At 44.2% G+C, this 27,791-nt stretch overlaps 2 protein-coding genes across 4 annotated transcripts in view; one reads left to right on the top strand and one right to left on the bottom strand.

The window, feature by feature from the left end:
- DVL1 (dishevelled segment polarity protein 1) overlaps positions 1-3,548 on the bottom strand; it is a 257,194-nt gene extending 253,646 nt beyond the window's left edge. For all 3 annotated transcript variants that reach the window (XM_056543323.1, XM_056543325.1, XM_056543326.1), the window contains exon 1: positions 3,170-3,548. In XM_056543323.1, the coding sequence (XP_056399298.1) occupies positions 3,170-3,339 (170 nt within the window). In that variant the 5' untranslated portion in view covers positions 3,340-3,548. The remainder of the gene's footprint in view (positions 1-3,169) is intronic.
- A 13,011-nt stretch (positions 3,549-16,559) lies between these two features.
- LOC130293229 (piggyBac transposable element-derived protein 4-like) lies at positions 16,560-17,969 on the top strand. Its single transcript, XM_056541732.1, has 2 exons — positions 16,560-16,776; positions 16,885-17,969. Exons 1-2 carry the CDS (start codon positions 16,560-16,562, stop codon positions 17,967-17,969), a joined length of 1,302 nt encoding a protein of 433 aa, XP_056397707.1.
- Positions 17,970-27,791: the final 9,822 nt, after the last annotated feature.

Below are 27,791 nucleotides of genomic sequence, written 5' to 3'. Positions count from 1 at the left end.
GGATCATGAAGGATCCCATTCACTTTAATGGGGGTTTTCGGGTTTCCTTCTGTTGTTTGTTTATTTAGCAGGATTTGGTCAGACAAAAAAAAATAAAAATAAAAAATTCCGCTGGCACCCCATCGAATGGAGCTCAGATGCAAATGTGAACCCAGGCATAATTAAGGGTAGGGTTATATACAGACTTCAGTGACCAGGATCTACTGCTGTCCGGACACCCGAATAACCCACTAGTTATTTTAGTTGCCCACTTCTCAATATTGTAGTCGAACTAACCATTACCGCCACCTACCACCCAATATGTGTCAACTAGAGTCGTGACGTTACCGTGTGTGCATCCTTTCTATAATACGCAGTTATAATGGGCGTCTAGTTCTTCCTGCGCAAGGTTTGTACTGTACATGTAGACTAGTGTAACCCAACCAGTGTGTCTCCAGCTGCTGCAAAACTACAACTTCCAGCATGCCCGGACAGCCGTTGGCTGTCCGGGCATGCTGGGAGTTGTAGTTTTGCAACAGCTGGAGGCACACTGGTTGGGAAACACCGATGTACACAGTCAGACTACAAGTGCCGGCATACTGCTGAGACTTGTAGTGGATAGAGGTTGTCCAGGCATGCTGGGAGTTGTAGTTTTTCCACAGCTGGAGGCACACTAGTTGGGAAACATCGATGTACACAGTCAGACTACAAGTGCCAGCATACTGCTGAGACTTGTAGTGGATAAAGGTTGTCCAGGCTTGCTGGGAGTTGTAGTTTTTCCACAGCTGGAGGCACACTAGTTGGGAAACACCAATGTACACAGTCAGACTACAAGAGTCGGCATACTGCTGAGACTTGTAGTGGATAGGGGTTGTCCAGGCATGCTGGGAGTTGTAGTTTTTCCACAGCTGGAGGCACACTGGTTGGGAAACACCGATGTACACAGTCAGACTACAAGTGCCGGCATACTGCTGAGACTTGTAGTGGATAGAGGTTGTCCAGGCATGCTGGGAGTTGTAGTTTTTCCACAGCTGGAGGCACACTAGTTGGGAAACATCGATGTACACAGTCAGACTACAAGTGCCGCCATACTGCTGAGACTTGTAGTGGATAAAGGTTGTCCAGGCTTGCTGGGAGTTGTAGTTTTTCCACAGCTGGAGGCACACTAGTTGGGAAACACCAATGTACACAGTGAGACTACAAGAGTCGGCATACTGCTGAGACTTGTAGTGGATAGGGGTTGTCCAGGCATGCTGGGAGTTGTAGTTTTTCCACAGCTGGAGGCACACTGGTTGGGAAACACCGATGTACACAGTCAGACTACAAGTGCCGGCATACTGCTGAGACTTGTAGTGCACAGCCAACACCTTTGTCCATTATATTTTTTGCATGCGGGACCAGGTGTCTATTTTCAATGCAGCCTACATCAGAGCCCTGACAACCTGCTCAGCTGTTCCTTTATCTTGTGTGGGTCTACATTACAGAACCCGCCTTCTTGCCTTCCCTGCCCCTTGTCTATATACCACTACCAATAGGCCATATACATCCCATACTGTATACTGTAAAGCCACCCGCCTTAGCTCTGTCACCGACTCCTCGCTGCACCCCTCCTTGTTTATTGTGGGGCCTCCTATGCAGACAGAAGGTGAACCCGGCCATGACATTGCCCTGTAAAACCTGGCACACTAGCTGGATGACGGGCCAGAAGCTGGGAGATCAGGGCTTGGCTGTGTGGCTACGGTGCTACAGACACCAGGGAGCCATCAAAGCAGCAGACACTCCACACATGGGCATCTATGAAAGCAATTAGCAGCATAAAAGAAGAACACAATCCCCCATAATTATAGCCCAGGCACATAATGCACTGCAGAGGTTGTGTTATCAAACACTGCTTATATCATGTTATACAACACAAAGGGTTAATGTCCGGAAATAGGAGTCACCTGATAAGACTCTGCGCTGGAGGAACATGAAGGTCAGCAATGTACCTGCAGAAGGGGACACACTGCTGCGCCAATGGGGGCCCTTGAGACCCAGCAGGAAAAACTTCAGGTGTTCCACCCTCCTATGACAGCTTCCACCCTCAGCACTAAAAATACACATTTACAAGCCCAGTTTGCCTACTACTTATTCCTAACAGGATATGAAAGCCGGCATTTATTAAATGCTGCTTTCTCCTTAGAAGTCAATCTCCCCCTCCCACATAATAATTGTTCTTTATGGAAAATGACAGTAAAAAAAAAATAAATAAAAAAAAAAAAGAAACCTTTGAAGCGGTGACATTGCAAGGATTAAACGTCCCCCATTCTCGGTGTACGACTCCTGGGAATCTTTTTCACATACTATTTCAGAAAACCTTGTTCAGCGCCGCCGTTATTGGAAATATATTTTAAGTAAAGAACCTCAGACGAGGAAGGGGGGCATACACTAAAGTGCGCTTCAAAATTGGGGACCTTATTTTTATTTATTTTTTTTATTGCCGAACATCCGCCGACGGCTCCAATGTTTTAGTAAGAAATCGGGGCGAGGTAATGCGATGGGATGAGGTAGTCGCAGGCGACGTCACGGTTTATTAGGATGCGCCATTTTTTTGGGGACGCAGAAGAAAGACGGACTTGATGTGGGGTTAAAAGCATAGCATGTATAATGTAGGTGCTGTCTGCCATATGGTGAAAGCGACAAAATGCCCGAGCGACAATACTAGTGTACGATCCCATAGAACAGTGGTCTTCAACCTGCGGACCTCCAGATGTTGCAAAAACTACAACTCCCAGCATGCCCGGACAGCCAACGGCTGTCCGGGCATGCTGGGAGTTGTAGTTTTGCAACATCTGGAGGTCCGCAGGTTGAAGACCACCGCCATAGAACGTGCAAGGCATATATATTCTATAAATTCAAAATTATTTTTATTTATTTAGGAAAATATTTACAGTTAGATTATTATTTCGTCCAAATATTTACATCATATAAATCATATTGGTTTTTATTTTTTATTTATATCGTTAGATATATTTAAAAAATATTGACACTCTATCAAAGCCAAAATGTATACAGTAGCCTCCAGAACAGACACCAGACCGCAGTAACTATGTATCATTGAAGGCAGATGTCAGATTGCAGCTGCCCTGCACACATAGACACAGACAGACACAGACACACACACACATGGGGTGGAAGGTGCGCTGCTTACCCAAAATCCTGGTCCATAGATTTGAAGAAGAATTTGTAATTGTGCACAGGTCTGTTGCTGAGGACATTTTTAAAATCTGCTAAGGTGACTTTTTCAGGAGACACAGGCAGTTTTACCAGATAAGGGGTCTCTTCTTCATCTATGTGGTAGATGATTTTAGTCTCAGCCATGAGCAAAGAAATGTCAAAGGGGGGGTAGACCCCCCCAAAAATGGCAAGGCTCCCTTCTTCTGCAAGCTGTAGCAGGATCAGGCACAGAATGCTTCCAGGATCAGTGCAGAAATATGGAACCAAAGTCTGGATTTTTCCCCCTTGCCAGTCACTCAGTTGGCTTTCACAATACACTGCTCTCAAAACAGGAAGGGAGAGATGGAGAATCCTGATCTTGTAATGCATTGTGAAATGGCTGCTTACAGGACATTCTGCTCCCTGCAGCACCCTCTAGCTGCTTACAGGAGAAGCGCAGTCTTTGCTTTCTCTAGAAGTGCTGATTTACTCCTTCCAAAATAAATACAGGATTTGCTTACGAATTCATCTTTTTTTATTTTATTTTATTTTTTTTAACTTGAGTTTATTGAGGCTTATTGGTCATTGAGTTCTCTGCACTGGATCCTTGCGGACGCAGCTTATGCTGCACTGTGTTCGGTTCAATGACGATCTTTTTGCAATTCAGAAAATGTATCCCAGCAGAATGCACGCAGCGTATTTTTCGGTTAGCGCGAAAAAAAAAAATATATATATATATGCTGCAGAAATTCTGAAGATAGTCAGTGGGAAACAAAATCAGCTACAGAAAGTACACAGCAAAATACCCAGCAAAATATGCAGCGTATATGCTATGTTGGACCCTAATTTTTTTTAGGAATATGTGCAGAATAAGTGACTTGTCTCTTTTTCCAGTGTATTTGAAATGTGCGCCGATAAAAATATGCACATATTCCCATAGAAAACAATGGGATGTGTGTTACACATATAGTTCGGTGTGTATTTTGGCAGGTAGTGCACGGCTAAATACATGAAGTCAAATTTAGTGTGAACCCACAGTCTAGGCCAGGGTTTACCAACCAAGGTGCCTCCAGCTGTTCCAAAACTACATCTTCCAGCATGCCCGGACAGCCAAAGGCTGTCCGGGCATGCTGAAAGTTGTAGTTTTTCAACAGCTGGAGGCTTCCCAGTTGGGAAACACTAGCGTAGGCATAGTCAAACAATCACATGGTTTATGGTCCATGTTCTTAATAAGAGCTCGTACAGAATCAAGCTCTAGAAATAAACATAGTATAACATGCAAAAATAGAGAGTTTTGGAGAGCGCTACTGTATGCAGAAGTAAATGATTCAGCGTACGCCAACAATCACACAGGACTGGCTTTTATTCTAAAAGAGTCAAATCGATAAAGGACAATGGCCCTCATTTACTATTGCAAACCCGAGATGTTTTGTCGGGTTGTGCGCCAGATTCCGTCGCATTGCGCCAGATTTTGCGCCAGAATTGAAAAAACCCCGACTAACTCTCCATTTTGCTAAGAAAACCCGAAAAAGGGGCGTGGCTGTCGGGAAAGGGGCATGGTCTCCAAAAGGGGCGTGTTCCTGACATTTTCACAAAAACCCTACATATTTACTAAGGTTTCCACAGAAAATGTGGTGGATTTGAGCCGAGGAAAACCCAACAGATCAGAGCGTGTGTAAAAAAAAGCAAAATGTAGGGAAAGTGGAAAATGTAGGGAAACCTTAGTAAATACCGTGGAAAATAAATTGTAGGGAATTAAAACCCACAAAGAAACCTACACAACACTGTTAGTAAATAAGGGCCAATGTGTTTCGGTGCACTCGCGCCTTCCTCAGGTCCACAACAATTTAAGGTCTGTAGTCCTTGAGGGTTTTACACAGGAAAACCCACCATGACTACAGACCTTACATTTTTGTGGACCTGAGGAAGGCGCGAGTGCACCGAAACACGTTGTCATGTATCGATTTGACTCTTTTTGAATAAAAGCCAGTCCTGTGTGATTGTTGGCGTACGCTGAATCATTTACCACTGCATACAGTAGCGCCCTCCAGAACCCTCTATTTTAGCATGTTCTACTTTGTTTATCTTCCTCCGTACCCTCTGGGACTACGGATACAAGGGGTCAGAGCAGCAGACTGTTCACAACCACTCCTGCACACCCCTAGACCACACGGCATCAGTTGTTCTTGCCTTATTGTACACTTACAAAAGGTTGGTACGACACCTTGGGTGTTGGTGGTGGGTATTGCAGTGTTCATTTAAAGGGTACCTCTCATCAAATAAACTTTTGATATATTTTAGATTAATGTATGTTGAATAACTTTCCAATAGCATGTTAATGAAAAATATGCTTCTTTCTATTGTATTTTTCTCGATCAGTCCTGTCAGCAAGCATTTCTGACTCATGCTGGAGTCCTAAACACTCAGAGCTGTCAGCCTGCTTTGTTCACAGCCAAACAGGCTGTGAACAAAGCAGGCTGGCAGCTCTGAGTGTTCTCCTTTGTGAACAAAGCAGACTGGCAGCTCGTAGTGTTTAGGACTCCAGCATGAGTCTGAAATGCTTGCTGCCAGGACTGGTAGGGAGACCCCTAGTGGTCATTTCTTCAAAATGGAAAATTAAATAGAAAGAAGCATATTTTTTAATAACATGCAATTGTAAAGTTATTCTGCATACATTAATCTATAATATATCAAAAGTTTTTTTGATGAGAGGTACCCTTTAATTGTTTTTAAATACTACACAAGGGAGCACTCCGCCTTTTTCCCCATTTTTTCTCTCTATCAAGCTCTAGAAATAATGCAACACCTATAATACAGCTTATCCCTATTCACTTTAATAGAGCTAAGCTGCAATACCAGACACCACCAATTGAAAGGCGTGGTGCTGTTTCTGTACACTATCACTGACAAATTGTACGCCTATGTACAACTTAACTAGTTCAATCCTATAATAATTACCAAAAAACTAGCTTATCCCCGTTTCGGTTCCGTTCTTGCAGGCTGTAAACTGATAAAAAAAAAATATTTTTTTTAAATCCCATTCATGTCAATCGGATTTTTTTACAATCTGTTTACATCCGTTCATTCCCGTCTGCACTCATTTCCGTTTTTTTTACGACAGAAAAAACGGCACATGCAGTATTTTTTCTTCTATCAAAAAAACAGAAGTAAAAACGGATACAATAAATTTACTGCCTTTTTTAAATCTGTTTTTTGATCTGTTTTTACTTCCGAGCATGCTCAGAACAAAAAAAAATAATTAATTTTTTGGTTTATTAACTGAACAATAACGGATCCAAACGGATAACATCCATTTGCATCCAATATTGTCTGTTTTTTTTTAAAGTCTGTTTTTGTTTTTGACGGGAGAAGAAAGGGACGGGTCTAGACGGTCGTGTGAACGCAGCCTTAGAGATCCTCCTAAGGATCAATCCCAAACTTCCCCACACGTTTCCCCGTATGTCTGATTATACTACGGTTCATCAGGGGTTTATTCTATAGTGTGGGTGTGTGTGGAGATTTAAATATACACATGCATAAGACTATTTCCAATTATGCAGAAATCAGCAAATTACAGAGTTGCTGATTAGGAGCAAAACATAACAGAACAATACACTGCGGTACTACAAAGCCTCACAGTCACTTCATGGTAGATCATATAAGAGAAACTTGAGACGTGTCTTCATATTGATGTAGCAATTACTACATTGGAGGAAGAAAAGAAAAAAGACAAACATGCCGCAAAAAAGAGAATTTTTAATATATAGCACATCATACATAAAGCACATAAACAAATAATCTTATGATTTACCTTACAATGTCATGCGGATGGATACAAGATTTTATAAGATAAATGGCAAATGTCTGATTGAGATCACAATAAGAAGCTTTCCAGCTTTCCATAGATATCTATATCTATATATATATATATATATATATATATATATATATAGTGACCCCCCGACCTACAATGGCCCCGACATACGATCATTTCAACATACGATGGCCTCTCAGAGGCCATCGCATGTTGAAGGCAGCATCAACATGCGATGCTTTTGTATGTCGGGGCCACCACATAAACGGCTATCCGGCAGTGCAAACTTCCTCAGCTGCCGCCGGATAGCTGTTTACGGTGACCCGTGTGGTCCGCTGACGATCACTTACCTGTCCTCGGGGCTCCGTAGCGTACTCCTCGGGATTACCTGGATCGCCGGCACTCTACATCTTCGTCATCACGTCGCCGTGCACGCCTTCCCGTCATCCAATAGGAGCGGCGTGCGGAGCGGCGTGCGGAGCGGCGTGCGCAGCGACGTTATGGCAGCGACGAAGAGCGAGGATCCCGGGCAGCAGAGACCTTCCCGGAGCGTCGGGGACACCCCAGGGATGCGGCGACAGCGATGGAGGGCGACATCCAGGGCAGCGGTGACGAGCGGTGACGGTCCGGAGCGGCGGGGACACGTGAGTACAACCTCCAATACCAGTGGTCTTCAACTTGCGGACCTCCAGATGTTGCAAAACTACAACTCACAGCATGCCCGGACAGCCAACGGCTGTCCGGGCATGCTGGGAGTTGTAGTTCTGCAACATCTGGAGGTCTGCAGGTTGTAGACCACTGTCCTATACTTTACATTGCACGGATCCCTCAACATACGATGGTTTCAAAATCGATGGTTCATTTGGAACGGATTACCATCGTATGTTGAGGGACCACTGTATATATATATATATATATATATATATATATATATATATATATATATATTTCTTCTTCTTTATGGGGCAAACCAGTTATTAAAAAGATGATTCTCTTTCTCTCTCTCTCCCCCCCTCTCTCTCTCTCTATAGAGAGAGAGAGAGAGAGAGAGAGAGAGAGAGAGAGAGAGAGAGAGAAGCAGACAATAAATAATAATAATAAATACATCAGACCATACCATATTAAAAACCTAGTGACAGGTTAGGAGGTCACAAACAGATAAATAGAAAATCATGCAACACGGATATGTTAAAATTACCTGCAAATATAACAACAGATCCCTTATCCTAAGGTGGCTCACATCCAAGAGCACATCACTTGATGAAAAGGGAAAACTCCAATGCTCCACTAAAGAGAACAAACCAATATATCTCCATAAGAATAGAAGCAAAGAAAATGATCTATTGTCATATACAATGCAGCAGCTAAAGGTCTCATTACCTTATTAATTCTCCTATACTACTAAGAACTACTAGGAAGAAACGGAATAATAGCAGCGAAAGGTTCACTTTCCTAAGGAAGCCTACAAATAGATATACTGAAGATAACATAAGGTATATTCATCCTGCCCACCCATATACAACATAAGGAACGTAAGACGTATCTACTCCTTTATATCACATCTAGTAGTTCGGTCCTGTTTCTGTACAATTGGAGACATTTATCATCCGCAGCATTTTGGTGCGCTGCACATAAATAAAGCTCTGCACATTTTCGGTCCGCTTCCTAATGTCTTTTTCATGCCCCTGGGTGCAAGCAGCGGAAATCCTCTACACTTGCACATTTTTGTGCAGAAATATATATATATATATATATATATATATATATATATATTAATATATATATATTATTTATTTATTTTTTTTTTAAAGCAAATATCGCCATTTAAGGACAAAGATTGTATGAATTGGTGTAGCTTGACAAATATCTTCCAAGGTTTTCAAGAATACTACAAGGGGTAGTTCAGACCCCAAGAGAAACAATGACAGGGCCAAAGGGGAAGAAAACACAGCAAATGCCCAACTAGTTCTGCTGCCAGGAGACAATAAACTGATGCCAACTGAGGTTCTTTAGAGCCCTGCCACCGGCCTTTCAGCTGCACTGTGCTCCTAAGCTTATTCACATCTGTCTGGTGATCCTGAGCCACCTCGGTATAGAAACCCAGAATGCAAGCAGCTGGCTGAGTTTTACCTTGTGTCCCCACAGGGACTCCATAGGCTAATATTGGGTATGATGCAGGAGCTACGGGCATGGCGCCTAATCGAGAGACACTGCATGCAGTTTTTTTAATCCTGTACAACCACACACAGGCCATATTATTGTATATACTATATGTGAAAACAGTTTTATCAGTTGTAGCGGAATAAGGCTATGTTCACACTCCGGAATGTCCGCACGGAAAATCTCTGTACGGACCTTCTGCAGACTGCAGGCACGGGCATAATATGCAGCACTAGGACCACACGGGAATGCCTGTCTCATAGACAGCTATACAGTCCGTGCAGAGTCCGCAGAAAGAATGGACATGTTGATTCTTTCTGCGGATGCTGCTGTGCTGTGGAATCTCCCTATGGAATTCCGCATGGAAATTCCGACGCATGAACATAGCCTAAGGGTCATAGTAACCATGATCAGTGGCACTTAGCCTCTCATTCACATGAAAACAAGACACAACCAACTCAGATGACCTACAGTCATGGCCGTAAATGTTGGCACCCCTGAAATTTTTCAAGAAAATGAAGTATTTCTCACAGAAAAGGATTGCGGTAACACATGTTTTGCTATACACACGTTTATTCCCTTTGTCTGTATTGGAACTAAACCAAAAAAGGGAGGAAAAAAAGCTAATTGGACATGATGTCACCAAACTCCAAAAATGGGCTGGACAAAATTATTGGCAACCTTAACTGAATATTTGGTTGCGCATCCTTTGGAAAAAATAACTGAAACCAGTCACTTCCTATAACCATCAATAAGCTTCTTACACCTCTCAGCCGGAATGTTGGACCACTCTTCCTTTACAAACTGCTCCAGGTCTCTCTTATCGGAGGGGCGCCTTTTCCCAACAGCAATTTTAAGATCTCTCCACAGAAGTTCAATAGGATTTAGATCTGGACTCATTGCTGGCTACTTCAGAACTCTCCAGTGCTTTGTTGCCATCCATTTCTGGGGGCTTTTTGATGTATGTTTGGGGTCATTGTCCTGCTATAAGATCTTGGACGCAAACCCAGCTTTCTGACACTGGGCTGTACAGTGCGACCCAAAATCTGCTGGTAATCCTCTGATTTCATGATGTCTTGCACACATTCAAGGCACCCAGTGCCAGAGGCAGCAAAACAACCCCAAAACATCATTGAACCTCCACTATATTTCCCTGTAGGTACTGTGTTCTTTTCTTTGTAGACCTCATTCCGTTTTCGGTAAACAGTGGAATAATGTGCTTTACCAAAAAGCTCTATCTTGGTCTCATTTGTCCACAAGATGTTTTCCCAGAAGGATTTTGGCTTACTCAAGTTCATTTTGGCAAAATGTAGTCTTGCTTTTTTATGTCTCTGTGTCAGCAGTGGGGTCCTCCTGGGCCTCCTCCCATAGCGTTTCATTTCAATATCAACAGATAGTTTGCGCTGACATTGATGCTCCCTGAGCCTGCAGGACAGCTTGAATATCTTTGGAACTTGTTTGGGGCTGCTTTTCCACCATCCGGACTATCCTGCGTTGACACCTTTCATCAATATTTCTCTTCCGTTCACGCCCAAGGAGATTAGCTGCAGTGCCATGGGTTTCAAACTTCTTGATAATGTTACGCACTGTGTAAAAAGGCAAATCTAGATCTCTGGAGATGGACTTGTAACCTTGAGATTGTTGATATTTTTCCACAATTTTGGTTCTCAAGTCCACAGACAGTTCTCTTCTCCTCTTTCTGTTGTCCATGCTTAGTGTAGCACACACAGACACACAGTGCAAAGGCTAAGTGAACTTCTCTCCTTTTTATCTGCTTTCAGGTGTGCTTTTTATATTGCCCACACCTGTTACTTGCCCCAAGTGAGTATAAAGGAGCATCAAATGCTTGAAACATTCTTATTTTTCCACAATTTTGAAAGGGTCCCAATCCTTTTGTCCACCCCATTTTTGCAGTTTGGTGTGACATTATGTCCAATTTGCTTCTTTTTAGGTTTAGTTCCAATACACACAAAGGGAATAAACATGTGTATAGCAAAACATGTGTTTCTGCAATCCTTTTCTATGAGAAATACTTCATTTTCTTGAAAAATTTCAGGGGTTCCAACATTTACAGTCATGACTGTATACAGCCACCCGGCACAACCTTGGATCCATGTCTGGAGCCACATGTGCCTGGTACCGAATGCCTGGTGTGGACGAATCTGTGAAGATGTCAGTGAAGTGCCAATTTGGAATTGAAAATAGAGATTCCTCCCCTCCAAAATAATGGAGATAAATATATGGATAAGTTCCTCTCAAGAAGGCGCTGGTACCCGGGGATGGAGATAAACTTCTTTATTAGCAACGCGTTTCGATCCCGTTTGGGATCGAAACGCGTTGCTAATAAAGAAGTTTATCTCCATCCCCGGGTACCAGCGCCTTCTTGAGAGGAACTTATCCATATATTTATCTCCATTGCTATTCACCGGACTGACGGACGTCACACCGGGTTGTTCCTCGTGGCAGCGGTTTCCCTCGATTTTCTGCACATAGACGCTACTGTAGGTGTTGTGCTCTGAGCGCAACACCTAGGGGTAAGAACCCATCTTTACGTTAACCCTTTATCATTGTCAAACGGTCCTCACTAGGGGCGCACCTCCTGTTGTTTTTTCTCGTTTATATATTATTCCCCTCCAAAGTAAGTCTATATCACTCCACATAAGGGTGATAGTAAAAGAGACAGACACTGTGGTCGTGCCCACTCTCCAATATTTTTCTGTTATTTTATTTGGTCTCTACAATGGCACCTGTATTTTTTGGGAGAAACTGGTGAAGGAATTATAGTGAGTGGACATATACAGTATGTATATATATATATATGGATACACACATACATATATATATATATATATATATATATATATACATGTATAGATATATGGGAGTCTGCCCATCACTGAACACTGAACTCTGGTATGTTTAGAAGTCCCATGCAGAGTGGATGGAATAGAGGTTGACCTCTTTTCTTGTAATCGGTGGAGATCATAACGGTCTGACCACACCAATCAGCGATTTATCCCTGTAAATGCCGGATGACTTTTGGGTTAAGCTCTATAATAAGGGGGAGCTCCATCCTTCATGGGATCTGTGTATAAATCCCAGTTACAGATTGATAGTCACGGCTGTTTTTATAACTACCTCAAACATTCTGCGAAGCTTATACTATCCTATACCATAGCTGCAGTCTATGATGGTTATTTCCTAATGGAGCAGAAAGGGGACAACTCTCCACTGCACCTCCTCCGGGATATGGTGGCCAGAATTGGGTGTCCCAGAGGTGTGCTTGGGAGATAAACCTCACCTGTAATATGATTTCTAAAGTGAAGGAGAAATTATTTTGTTTTCATTAACAACTTCAACAAGTCCTAAGTAATATATATCTTTAGACGTGTGTATCACTAGCGCTGGACTTATTTCATTCTGGCAGCCAGTTGGTCACTAAGAGGGTCCTGGCAAGTCCCCCAAGGTACAAATAGACAACAACAGTAAGTATTTGCGACTCGGCGCACAGAAAAAAATATAAAGATGGTATGAGACAACTTACTGAACAAGTGATGATCAGTTTGGTCCTGGTTGTGGGATTTGATAGGGGAGTATTCAAAATTGGTAAGGGATTCCACTGTAAATAGCAAATAAATTATAAATAAATAAACTAATATGCAAAATACTCCATTCGTGCAGGTGGTGACTCATATATTCAATATATATATACGAGGATGATTTGTCACTTACTTAAAAGTGCTATATAGGTGTTCTGCAGCAATGTCCAATTGTATACTTATAGGTAGCTTCTCATTCACAAAAATGCTGGACACTGTAACTAACAGAAAAATAAAGCATAAAGACGTGTCTGGGCCGAGCAGCAGAACAGGTTTGCGGTAATGCCTGGGCACTGTGCAGTGACGTCACTTAGTGTCATAGGGCATGGGAATTAGATCCTATGCATTTCGGATAGTGCGCTATCTGATCCCTGAGTAAGGATAGCGCACTATCCGAAATGCATAGGATCTAATCCCCATGCCCTATGACACTAAGTGACATCACTGCACAGTGCCCAGGCATTACCGCAAACCTGTCCGCTGCTCGGCGTGCGCCACACCGGTGAGACGCTTTCCGGCCGGAGCGACACTCCCGGCGTGTGCAACCGCTATCATTCCCAGACAATAGAATCTTCAGTTTAACCTCCGCTGTAAGCTCCCTGCAACACGCGGACACCGGCTCGTCACCGAGCGTGGAGACATGGCAACCGGTACGCGATCTTTGAGGAAGCCGGAGACCGCGATATCACCATAACAAACACGGAGGCACTGCATTACGACAGTAGGTCTGAACCTAGAATAACTTTTATTAATATACAGATTGTACTGTTTCTTGTGCCATTGAAGATAAAAGTTACATTGATAATATAGTAACAGGAAGAAACTTATGAAGATACCTGCAGCATACCCAGACACGGTGTCTTTATGCTTTATTTTTCTGTTAGTTACAGCGTCCAGCACTTTTGTGAATGAGAAGCTACCTATAAGTATACAATTGGACATTGCTGCAGAACACCTATATAGCACTTTTAAGTAAGTGACAAATCATCCTCGTATATATATATATATATATATATATATATATATATATATATATATATATATATTGAATATATGAGTCACCACCTGCACGAATGGAGTATTTTGCATATAGTTTATTTATAATTTATTTGCTATTTTCAGTGCAATCCCTTACCAATTTTGAATACTCCCCTATCAACTCCCACGCCCAGGACAAAACTGATCATCACTTGTTCAGTAAGTTGTCTCATACCATCTTTATATTTCTTTCTGTGCGCCGAGTCGCAAATACTTACTGTTGTAATATATGTCTTTAAATAAAATACAATATATGCAGCCAGCCAAAAAATTGTGACCCAGGGCATATTGCAAGCTTATCCCTGTAGCTAGTTTGTAAGGCAAGGACAGGGACTCTCCATCAAAGTAAAATGCAGGGCATACGTACAATAGGAATACAACCTGGCAATAAGAACAAATAACAAAAAATAACAAAATGACAAAAAAAAAAAGGGAAAGTCACAGTGATTAAATGCCATGGTTGTAAAGAGGAGTAAACCTTATGCTTCTCCCCAATCCCCCCCTCTCACAGGTAAAAGAGATTGTATGTTTTTTTGAGGGAACATGTTGTTATTTGAGATAATGCTTATTCATGCACTTTTATGTTATTACATGTTTTATGTATGTTGTGCTGTTAACCCCTTTCTGTTTCAGAATTTACTTGGGGCTGGCTGGTTTGCTGTACTTTGTGGTGTTGCTAGACTGTAGCACATTGGATGGCAGTAAGGAAGATTGTTCACTAGTCAGCTGGGTGGAGGAGGGGGCTTGGGATAGCGTGGGCGTGGAAGGTGCCCGGCACTAGTAGGGAGGTGCAGGCGCTTGTACGGTGCCAAGGGGGTGTAAGGAGAAATACCTTATCACTTTGTGCAGGGGCAGATATACCGCCTGTGCAGCCAGTTCGGCTGCACAGGGGCCCAGCATGTTAGGGGCCCGCCCAGCCTGGGCCCCCTGCCACTATTTCAAACTATATGCTGAAGCAACAGGTCCTGGGCAAGACGGACAGGCCAGGGGCTGATGGGAACAGACGTGCCCCGCGCAGGCACTCACGTCTGTTCCAAGCCCCACGGCCCCCGGCAGGAACAGCTGATCCTCCCGCCTCACACCGCCGCATCACAGAGCTTGCAGGCTGGTGAGTGGACAACGATCGTGTGCGGACCGGGAGGGAAAATGACGGGGTTATAATGTAATGAGGACCGGGCGGGGGTGCTGCTTGCAATGATAATGTGGTGATGTGGTCGTCAGGGGATTGTAAGGATGACGAACAAGACGGGGGGGGGGGGGGGTGTAATGCAATGGGGGAATGTAGTGATTATAAGGAGGATCAGAAGGGGGGTCAGGGGTGTAGTGATTATAAGGAGGACCAGAAGGGGGTCAGGGGTGTAAAGATGATGAGGAGACCGAGGACTGTTTTTTTTTTTTTTTTGGGGGGGGGGGGGTCTGTGGGGTGGTAGTGGGCGGGAGCAGACTGATCACCAGATTTGGTTGCCATATAGTACCCAACTTGGGGTATATGGGGTGATGAGACTGAGGATGGAGTGTATGGGGTGAGGCGGAGACCAAGGATGGAGTGTAGGGGTGATAAGGAGACCGAGGATAGGGTTTGAGGTGATGAGAAGACGAATGATGGAGTGAGGAGACCGAGGATGGGATGAGGAGTATGCTTGATAAGGAAAGCGAGGAAGAGGGAGGGATGTGTGTATATGTATGATAGATATGTGTGTTTGTGTGTATGTATGATAGATCTTGTATTCAGGGGGTACAGTGGTTGGCAGTATTATATTCAGGGGTACAGGGGTTGGCAGTATTATATTCAGGGGTACAGTGGGTGGCAGTATTATATTAAGAGGGTACAGTATGTGGCAGTATTATATTCAGGGGGTACAATAGTTGGCCGTATTATATTCAGGGGGTAGAGGTGATTGGCAGAAATATAATGCTTATTGTCTTCATACAGAGGATGAGGATCTACTGACAAATTAAGGAAGCATTGATGTCCAGGTGTCAGACACTGCAGAGAAGATGCAGGACATCCTGGTGTCTGGACCAGATGAGGAAGAAAAGTAAAGACAACAGGGAAGACATCACTCAGGTAACTGATATCATTGTGTATTCTCCTGACTGTCCCATCGGCTGTAGTCACTGATATCATTGTGTATTTTCCTGACTGTCCCATCAGCTGTAGTCACAGTAAATTCTGTAGTTATGATGGGAGACGCTGTAACCCAATCTGTGGCTGTTGCAAAACGGCAACTTCCATGATTCCTGAGGCTTTTCAGACGTGATGGGAGTTGCAGATTTCCAACATCTGGGGAGGCACTTGAACTGAGGTGATTGGTGGGGGTTCCATGAGTCAGACCCCCACCATAAAAATGTCTGCTTATTTCAACCAGGCCAGCGGTATTCCCGAGCGTGACTCGGGGTTAATTTTCGCTGCCAGAAGCAATAACCCCGAGTCACGCTCGGGGTAGATTACTGAGCTGGCAGCGGAGTCTTCTTACCTACTCCTGGCGATCCAGCGATGTCCCCGCTGTGATCGCCGGTGAGAGCCCCGGCGGATGCCTCCATCTGACTTCCTGGTTCCGTCTCTGTGAGCCGCTGCGGCTCATGGGGGCGGAACTGGGCGGATATTCAAATGTTTCAAAGCATAAAAGTGACACACACACATAAAGTCAGGTGATACAGTAAAATCCTGTCAGATTACATTGTATCACCTCAGATTTGACATTTGATCATCCTACACTGCCCTGCCTGCCCTTTTTGCTGTAATTTCTGCCCATAAAAGAAGTTTTTTTACCATGGCATCAAAGGGTCACTTTAGCATCTCCAAAGTGGGTTTGGATCCGATGAGTGACAGCGGCAGCGACACAGAGCCCCTCACAGAATTGAGCGACAGCAATAGCGATTCATGGCAAGATTCGTCATCCGACTCTGACACTGACCAGAGAAGTAGCGACAGCGACGATTCTGCACCTGAGCTCAGTGATGTGCGCACTTGGTGCCCTATTGATTGCGGTATGGATGAGGTACCGCCGCCAAGATTTCCGTTTACTGGATCACCTGGGACGAAGGTAGACGTTGAGCACAATCATCCTTTGGCGTACCTAAAATAATTTCTCACAGATGACGTCATTGAAAAGATTGTCACGGAGACAAATCGCTACAACGAGCAGCAATCCGCTACTCTGCATAGCAAGTTTTCCAGGAACAGAAAATGGGAACCGGTAGCTAAAGAGGACATCTGGAAGTTTCTTGGGCTAATACTTCTTCAGGGGGTGGTGGGGAAACCCCTGCAGAAATGGTACTGGACTACCAATAAATTGCTGGCAACCCCATTTTTTGGCACCATCATGTCTGAGTACCGATTTTCCCTCATAATGAAGAATTTGCACTTCACCAACAACGAGGAATTTGACGAAGCCACACATCCAGCGCCAAAACTCAAGAAGATCTGGGAAGTATACCAAATGCTCCTAAAAAATTTCCAGCAGGCCTATGTGCCAAATAGAGACATCAGCACTGGTGAAAGTATGATGGCTTACAAGGGACGCCTCAGCTGGATTCAATACATCGCATCCAAGAGAGCACGGTTTGGAATAAAATCCTATATGCTCTGCGAGTCTGCCACTGGCTATATATGGAATTCCGTCATATACACCGGTAAAGGAACACAATTCAACCCCAGGTACAGCGGCTATGGGATGGCATCGTCATCAGTCCTTACACTGCTTGAGCCATTGCTGAATCAGGGGTATTGTGTGACAACGGACAACTTTTACACATCGCCTGAGCTGTACGAGTTTCTGCTAAAACACAAGACTGATGGATATGGAACCGTTAGGGCCAACCGACGTGATCTGCCATCTATGTTTGCCAAGAAAAAACTGAAAACAGGAGAAATGGTTGCCTGGCAGAAAGGAAAGATGATCGCAATGCGTTGGCGTGACAAAAAAGACGTGTGCCTCATGAGTACAGTGCATAACACCTCCACTGCCATGGTCCACACAAGAGGTGGGAAAGATGTCATGAAGCCACAACTTGTGATTGACTACAACAACACCATGGGAGGAGTCGATAGAGCCGATCAGGCGATGACATTTTATCCGGCTATGCGGAAACAACAAAAAAAATATAATACAAAAAAATCTTCAGCATCTCCTGGAACAATGCCTCTGGAATGCCTAAATACTGCACAGAGGAAAGAGTGACAAGCCTCTTGTTCATTCTGGGGCCGTGAACAGATCTGGACGTCGTGCTGTTGACGTTGTCAACCCAGAACGCCTGACTGGTCGTCACTTTATGGATTATATCCCGCCAACCGCAAAAAAGGCAGCACCTACAAGGATGTGCGTAGTTTGCTGCTCAAAGCAAGATGGCAATGGAAAAAAAATCCGAAAAGAAACCAGGTTCCATTGCCCTGATTGTGACGTCGGTCTATGTGCAGTCCCATGTTTCAAAATTTACCACACCCAGGATGTTTACTGAATTTTCTTTGTTTGACAAATTTCATTATTTATTACATTATTGAATAAACTTATATTATTTATTAGATTATAATTCATGATTTTATGTTTCGAACTTTATTACATCTGAGAGGTCTACTAGAGTCTTCTTTGGTCAGGTTTAAGTAAGTAATTACTATGAATTGCAGGTCTGGAATACATAACACCAAATTTCCATGCAAAAAAATGGTACCGCTTTTGGTACAAAATTCCTGACATAATCATACCGCCAGGGAGGTTAAAATGCCTGGGCCTATTTCTGGTCCCAGTCCAGCCCTGCCTGTAAGTCACTTCTATCACTATGGAGTCAGGGAGCCAGGAGCTACCCGGGTAGCTGGAGCGGGGCGCTGAGGGGTGTCATGCTAAGTCCAAGGGTGCAAGTGTAAGGGGGATACTCCCCGGGCCTGGGCCGCACACTTAGAGGGACAGGGGCCCCCCGGAGCCCACCTCAGGAGCCGTTCCATCCACCTGTGGGCTGCTGCACCCAGATCTGTGCTGGACGTTACACACGCGGGGTAAATGGGGCACTCAGGTGGGGTCTTGGTACATGAGGGGGCACAGTGCTGGGGGGCCCAGGCACATTCTTTGCACAGGGGCCCTCTGCTGTCTGTGTCCGCCCCTGACTTTGTGACGCCGGGGCACCATTAACCTATACACAGTTCGAAGTTGGAGACAGCTTCTCCTGGGCCAGACAAGGGGAAGTCAGGTTACGTATTACTGTCTTTACTGAGCTGGGTGCAGATGATATTACACAGACAGTTGGTTGTGGGTGAGAGGATGCAGCATAACCCCTTGGGAGCCCTGTTGCCTTGCTGGGGCTTGTGGTGCTTTCACCTAACGGATTTATACTGACTTGTAAGGCGGGTAGATGAATCCTGGTAGGTAGGGTTCTGTTAAGGTATTGAAGCCTTCTCTGCCGGGGCATGAACTTCCACTGTGCGGGAGATCCTATGAAGAATGACCAGAAAGAGTAGATTTTAGCTAGGCCTTTCCCCAGAGCACACAGCACACCATACCTGAACCACTCCTCCTCCCACTACACTACAAATAGGAGACTTTAGGGGTTCCCATTGGCAGGCAGGGTTACATGGGGTTCACTGCTCTCTCTTAAGGGTACAGTAATAGAGGAATAACATATATACAAATAACAACAGAATTAATCTGGAAACTATATTACTTTTCAATAAAGTGCATCCATAATTGATATAACAGGAAGTCTCTGGTGGGCCCGACACCTTATGCTGCCAAGCTGAGTGAAGCAGTCCAAAGCCACAGGACAGCAATTGGTGCTGGGACACCACACTTGTTGTGACTCTCATTTCCCAGGTGACAAGGCTGGAAGGTGGAGCTAGAAGAATGGGTATAGGGCAATGATCCTGGCCCAATAGGGAATGTGTGGCTTATTCTTGTGTAGGCCATGTGGAAGACGAGTAAAATAGGTTATCCAGGTTGTGTGTGGCATTGCAGCTCAGTTCCATTGAAGTGAATTAAGCCAAGTTGTAATACCACACACAACCTGAGGACAGGTGTGGTGCTGTTTTTTGGGTTTGCCTAGCAAGGACTGTAAAGTGTCATTGAAAAGGATTATAAGCTGTCCTCTTGTTTGGGGCACCTTTGGGTTTGGGCTGAGGCAGTAGGCAGATTGGAGAGCTTAGAGTAGGTTGGTTCCTAGATGGATGAAGCATAGTGTATTATCTGCTTGTTAAGAGGTGGCAGGCTGTATGGTATGGAAGTTGGTAGACCCAAACCTGGTAGAAATGGTTGTCGGGACCTAGATCGTTGCTGGCACCTTGCTGGGTGTGGGGATGGGTCAAGTGGATCAAGTATAGCTGGTGTGAAGTGAGGACAATCTGTGGGAGTAGCAAGTAGTTTGGTGGGTAGACCTGTGTTAGGTAAAAACCCTTAGGCCATGTTCAGATGGCGGAATTTCCATATGGCATTCTGCTGAGGAAATTCCACATTTAGCTAAATTTTAAGATCAGTCTTCATGGCAGAAACCCATTGAAGTGAGCGGGGCTATGAATTTCAGCGGAATTGTGTTTTAATAACATAGAATTCCGCTGAAATTCTGCCGCAAGTACAGCTTGCCGCAAGTACAGCTATGGAACTTCGGATATTCTGCCGTGTGAACATTGCCTTACGCTGTGGGGCTAGTCTAAAATTTGGTGCTAGTAATTCTTAGGTCAGTTTGTTGTAGTTTGGGTTCTAGATAATTTTGGCTGAGATCGGCTCCAGACAAAGATGACATCACAGTGCCCGGAGCAGAGTTCGTAGCTCCGCCCATGCCCCAGGCAACTAATTTGCATATACCGAAAAAGATCAATTACGGCGGAACAGAGTAATGGTTCAGGGCGCCGTAAGTATAATTTTGAACAGTATCTCCCACACTACAAGCTTATGTAACAGGTTAGTGCGGGTGATACTGATGATAGATTTCCTTAAAATTTTGTTATGTGCTAAGCCTATCAGGCTGTATTTGTAAGAGAGCGTGAGTACTTCCACCCCTATACTTCTAGGCGAGGTGTTAAGAAGTTGTGTGTAGGGGGCGGGGGTATAGAACGCCCCTGCACCTACTGGGGGGGGGGTAAGTGACATTTTTTCGGAACATGTAGACGTGCTGCATCCGGCGTTTGATTCTCCCACCATATGTCGAAGTGCTTCAACTGCTCACCTCTATTGAGCCTTGCTGTTCCTGAGGGTTACGCCATCGGCAGGGCCGCAACATCTCCCGTAGTCTGCTACCTGTCTCATGATGAGATGCCTGGCTGACTGCTTGGTAAGATCGTGGCTTACCTACAGTACGGAGGTCGCCGCAAAAGGTACTGTTCATATAGAGATTGGGGAGACAGAGAGCCCACACAGCAGCTACTCCGTGAGCTGCGCTCGGAGTGACGGGGGGCAGCACAGTAAGTAAGTATGCGGGGACGGGGTTCTCCGCTGTTTGACACCAGGGTTTGCATGGGGCCGTTGCTTCAGTGATCCGGCTTCAGCTATAGGACCAGATATATGGAGCATCAGCGGTATGCTCAATGCTTTCTGACCTGTTACAGCTGCAATTTAGCGTTATGCTTGTTTTGTTTTTTTCATGAGCATGTCCTGATGACATGAGCATGTCCTGAGTTCTACACGCTCGTAGAACTCACACTGTACATACGCCAGTTGCATTTGTACTTTACATACGCTCGTGGTTCCACTGTACATGCGCTCATAGCGTTATTCGCTTATAGCTTCATACTGTACATGTGTTGGTTGTCATACCGTACACACGCTTGTACCTTTTATATCGTACGTACGCTTGTAGTTGTAACTGCACATATGCTTGTACCATTTATACCGTGCATACGCTACTGGTTGTAATACTGTAGTAGTTGTTATGCGGTATATATGCTTGTACCATGTGTGTTGTACATACACTCGTACTATTAGTACTGCACATACGCTCGTAGTTATACATACTCTTGTGTCATTCATACGGAAAAAATGCTCATAGCTGTTAATGTATACGCTCATAGCTTTATACTGTTTAACGCACATATGCTCATATCTTGTGCTGTTCATACGCTCATAGCTTTATATAGTGTTTACTGTACATACGCTCTTAGCTTTCATACTGGACATATGCTCGTAGCTTTCATACTGGACATACACTTGTGTCATTCATACGGAACATACGCTCATAGCTTCATACTGTTTACCGTACATATGCTCATAGCTTATGCTGTTCATTCGCTCATAGCTTTATATTGTGTTTACTGTACATATGCTCATAGCTTTCATACTGGACATACGCTTGTAGCTTTCATATTGTACATACGTTTCGTAGCCATACCATATGTTCACTAATAGTTTTACTGTACATAGGCTTGTACCATTATACTGTACATGCGCTCGATAACATCATTACACATAAGCAGTTGTATACCCTTCATATCTGACACATCTACTGGCACGATGGTTACACAAGACCTGTCATGTTTACAGGCTCAATGGTTATGCAAAGACCTGTCACGTCTACAGGCACGATGGTTACGCAAATACCTGTCATGTCTACAGGCACAATGGTTACGCAAAGACCTGTCACATCTACAGGCATGATGGCTACGCAAAGACCTGTCATGTCTACAGCTACAATGGTTATGCAAAGACCTGTCACATCTACAGACACGATGGTTACGCAAAGACCTGTCACGTCTACAGGCACGATGGTTACGCAAATACCTGTCACGACTACAGGCACGATGGTTACGCAAAGACCTGTCATGTCTACAGGCACAATGGTTACGCAAACACCTGTCATGTCTACAGGCACGATGGTTACGCAAACACCTGTCATGTCTACAGGCACGCCTGTTGGTGTACAGGAGATATGGTGCCACAAAGTTATTATCACCAAAGGTCTGTCAGGCAGTTTTGTTATTGTATATCATTTTGCTAACAGTTTATTTTTGCCTCTCAATAGCAGGGACTTTGATAGCTGCATGTTATGCCATACAGGTATCTATTGGTATCTATCTATCCATGATGTCATAAGTAAGTATGTCATGATGTCAGAAGTAAGTATGTTAAAGATGCATATATCAGCTAGCATGTCAGCCTGCTCCTGTTTCAGTGCCGGCTAGTTTCTTTCAGAGTGACTATCATAGCTCATCCGGTTAACTTATTGCTCTCTTAAGGCATGGCCTCCGTTGCAGTTATTGGGCAGAGATCTGACCGCCTTGTTGAGTTTGATGTTGCTCCATGCAGGTATGCGTATCGATGTAACCATGAGCAAGGGTGTAAAGCTCCGAGCACAAGTGTTAAGCCTATCAGGCTGTATTTGTGCAAGGGGCGTGAGTACTTCCGCCCGAGCTTCTAGGTGGGGTGTTAAGGAGTTGTGTATAGGGGGTGGGGGTATATAACGCCCCTGAACCTACTGTCAGGGCGTACGTGATGTTTTTTTGGACCCCCACCAACCTTCCCCTTTTTCAATGTATTCATTACAGGGCATGCCCTCTTCGCGGTTATTGGGCACAGATCTGACCGCTTTGTTGAGTTTGATGTTGTTCCATTCAGGTGTGTGCGTATCGATGTAACCACGAGCACAAGTGTGAGGCCCTGAGCACAAATAGAAATTCCATCACATTCAAGTTACGTATCCACTTTATGAATAGGAATTGCCAAGCTGCCATTAAAGGGGTACTCCGGTGGAAAACTTTTTTTTTTAAATCAACTGGTGTCAGAAAGTTAAACAGATTTGTAAATTACTTCTATTAAAAAAAATCTTAATCCTTCCAGTACGTATTAGCTGCTGAATACTACAGAAGAAATTATTTTCTTTTTGGAACACAGAGCTCTCTGCTGACATCACGAGTACAGTGCTCTCTGCTGACATCTCTGTCCATTTTAAGAACTGTCCAGAGTAGGAGAAAATCCCCATAGCAAACATATGCTGCTCTGGACAGTTCCTAAAATGGACAGAGATGTCAGCAGAGAGCACTGTGCTTGTGATTCAGTAGAGAGCTCTGTGTTCCAAAAAGAAAACCATTTCCTCTGTAGTATTCAGCATATAATAAGTACTGGAAGGATTAAGATTTTTTAATAGAAGTAATTTACAAATCTGTTTAACTTTCTGGCACCAGTTGATTTAAAAAAAATAAAAAAATAAATAAAAGTTTTCCACCGAAGGAAAACTATAAAGAATTTGATGTTGTCTGTACATCTGCCTGTGTTTGTTTCACTCACAATTAGAGATGAGCGAACTTACAGTAAATTTGATTCATCACGAACTTCTCGGCTCGGCAGTTGATGACTTTTCCTGCATAAATTAGTTCAGCTTTCAGGTGCTCCGATGGGCTGGAAAAGGTGGATACAGTCCTAGGAGACTCTTTCCTAGGACTGTATCCCCCTTTTCCATCCCACCGGAGCACCTGAAGGCTGAGCCAATTTACGCAGGATAAGTCATCAACTCAAGTTCGTGACGAATCGACAAGTTCGTGACGAATCGAATTTACTGTAAGTTCGCTCATCTCTACTCACAATATGACCTTTCATCAGTTTTTCCAAACCAGAGCGCCTCCAGCTGTTGCAAAACTACAACTCCCAGCATGCCCGGACAGCCTTCGGCTGTCCGGGCATGCTGGGAGTTGTAATTTTGCAATAGCTGGAGGTCCGCTGTTAGGAAAACACTGCCTTGCATAGTAGCAACAGTGACTGTGCCTCCTAAAAGCTCAGATTTAGAACCACTGTGACTATATTATGACAGAGTGAATGGGGATTTACATCAGTAAAGGCTGCCAATGTGTGATAAATATAGATCCAGAGATACAGTACGTATACCAAGTATAAATATTGTATGCCGCTGCACAGCAACACGCGGCGTATATTGTGCCAAATGATTCACGCCGTACAATACCCTGTTTACTCTGGCCAGCTCTCTATAATCAGCACTACTCATGTCATTGAGTCATACCTTTATGTGTTGACTTCTCGCCGGCCCTACCTTATCACCGGCTGAGGGCTATTATGAGCCTGTAGTCACAGCAGTCAGACAGATATCTACGCCATTGATCTACATTTCCACACAGCCATTCCAAATACAACCCAGAAGGGGTAGGCAGCGCCGGTTTGATCCTGCAAAAATCAATATGGTTCCTATAGACTCAAGTACTTTGCTTTGATGGCGTTTTTTTAATTTTATTTACTTCATTGGTTTTGCAAGAGGGGTCGAACGAAGCTTCGTGGCAATAATGTCACCATCTGTAGAAATACCATTATGTCTTGTGATGGAGGAGCTTAAAGACAAAATGAAATATTGATGAGTTAGCCATTATCATACATCAAATCCCTACTAATGTACTTAGAGAAAAACCTCTGAAATGTCTTAGGAATAGGGACCATGGGGGGAGATTTATCAAAACCTGTGCAAAGGAAAAGTTGCCCAGTTGCCCATAGTAACCAATCAGATCACTTCTTTCATTTTTCACAGGCTTTCCTTAAAATGAAAGAAGCAATCTGATTGGTTGCTATGGGCAAGTTTTCCTCTGCACAGGTTTTGATAAATCTCCCCCCATATCTATGCTAAATCCCATACAATCGAAGGGCCAGGGCCCCCAGGGCTCCATACCAGATCTCCTATCCTTCATCTTGTTTTAAAAACATCCTATACTAAGCATAGGCCATCCATTAAAAAGACCCCCTTAATGCATGCCCCTTTAAAGAATATTTGGTAATGCAGGATGTATCAGTAATATAATGGCATTGTGTGAATACACCGTAGAGAGAGGACTGCAAAGTATTGTTAGGATAGGTTCACATGTTTAGAGCAGGGCTGGACTGGCCTATCAGGAAAATTTCAGGTAGGCCGCCGGCCTGTGCCTGGCCACCGAACACAGCCCCAGCCACCCACACTAGCACACAAGGTCCTGACATAAGTATGAGGATGTTGTGTGCAGTGGCCGCAGAGGGGCGGAGCGGAATGATATAAGCTCCCAGCCCCTCCACTCACTACATTACCTTCCGGGAGACCACCGCTGCGCAGGACGTCTGCATCATGGCACGCAGACGTTCCTGTGCCCGACAGAATGTCTCAGCATGGGTACGGTGGGAAGGTTAGTTGTTGTTGTTTTTTTTTTAACAAATATTGCTGCAAAAGGGGAGGGAGGGGGAAGCCTACCTGCCTGCCTACATACTCTAAAGGGGGAAAGCTTACCTGCCTGCTTTAAAGGGGGGCTACCTTCCTAATCTAAGGGGGGGGGGGCTGCCGGCCCTTCTTCCTCTGTGCCCTCCTCGTTGGCTTTCTCTGGAGCCACTTATGCTCAGATGATGGGTGTGTTTATGATGACTGAAGGAATGTCCTTTATAAATGTGGGCGTGCTTATCCTAATTCAGGATGTATTCCCTATCTATAAATATACATATATGGTTTGGTAGGTTGGTTGAATATGCATTAACTCGTGGATGTATGCATTATGTACTCGTTCCGGATTGGAAATTACCAACCATCCACATATGGACATGATATTTTATACACAGCAACCCCCTTATTACCAGCACTGGCCCAGAGAGTGTAGGAGCAGGTTGGGAAGACCCTCGAGCCATTGACAATAATGTGACCAGGCTGGGGCACACTACAAGGCCCAGCCGTCCGGCAGGTCTCTTCCCTAGCCACACCACCAGCTGCCAGTCAGTACAACCTTACAGGACCTAAAGGATCTGCTGCTAATGTCTTGGTGCTAGATACCACCTCAGGATACCTTCAGACTCTCTGTGGACTCCAGGGCTCGACTAGACAGAGCCATTTTGGAGGCACTAGGTAAACAATATCGGGCAGATGGTTTTATCGTTATGGCTGATCGTTGTATATCAATATATAACAATCATTAAATAATATTCCTAGTACAGAAAGAACTGTGTTCGCTCTCATCCTGTGTCTTTTTAATAAAAATCCTTTCCCTATAACACCATTCATGGGCTAGACATGGACTACAAAGGAGGATCCAGTCTGCAGAGCTTAGTACAATGGGGCATTAGTTCTGGCCTTCCCCCATCATGTCATGCTTTTACTACATTACCGTAACCTAATGTGATTTCACAAGTGCCAAGTGGTTCCTGCTCAGGGGATTCTTCAGGGTCCCCTCTAACACTGTTGTTGAGAACAGGCTCCTATTATATGGGTCTGGAGGGGGATTATGTAAGGGACCGTGCTGTCTGTTTCCCACAGGGAAGACTTATTGTTATCCATTTATGGTAGTATTTGTAGTAGGACAGGGCTGCCATCTACATTGACAGGGGTCCAGGTGTCTTAAGATATTTAACAATGTATGCTGGACAAGAAATGTAGGGTATTATCATTCAATTCCTAATATTTATATGGTGCCAATACTTTTACAGCCCTTTGGGGCTTGCATTGTAAATTCTCTATGACAGAGATATGCACTAGGGCTGTTCAGTATGAATTTTTGGTGTGTGAGGAAACCATAGCAAAAATCCATGTAGGGATTAATAAAATAAGCAAGCACTATGCTAAGTGTACCCAAGTACTATAATACAATAGGGCTACTACCCAAGTAATCCTACAGGGAGCTGCATACTGACCCCTTAAGTACCCCATTAAATAGGCCAACCCAGGAATGGAGCGGTAGGAGTTGTAGAAGAAGCAATACTATTCAGGCCCTGGTGCTTGGGAAGTCCAAAAGACCCTCTACCACCTGCTTCAAATATATCATCATTCTTCCAGCTCTCTAAATTTGGAGCCATGGGTCATAGAAGTTTGGGAGTTCCATTGCAGTGGTGGTTCTTGGGCCTTTGTATCCTTGTCCAACCACCTTTCTTGTCTCTTCAATTGATTTGTCTCCCTGCCCGCTGCTGCTTGGTCATCTTCACACGCCATATTTTTCTGTCTGGAAAAATAAGCTGGGAAATATATAGCAGACATCGAAGGCATACCCTTAAATTTATGCAACATACCTCAGTCCTTATTGCTATGGATTTGGCTGTGGATTTAATAGAGCTAATCCCCATCCACATCTTGGCTGTAGAATACGCATTAAA

Source organism: Hyla sarda, chromosome 10 (assembly GCF_029499605.1).
Source record: "Hyla sarda isolate aHylSar1 chromosome 10, aHylSar1.hap1, whole genome shotgun sequence".
Classification (NCBI taxonomy): domain Eukaryota; kingdom Metazoa; phylum Chordata; class Amphibia; order Anura; family Hylidae; genus Hyla; species Hyla sarda.
Note: the sequence above shows the minus strand (reverse complement) of the source record. Positions and strands in the feature narration are given on the sequence as shown.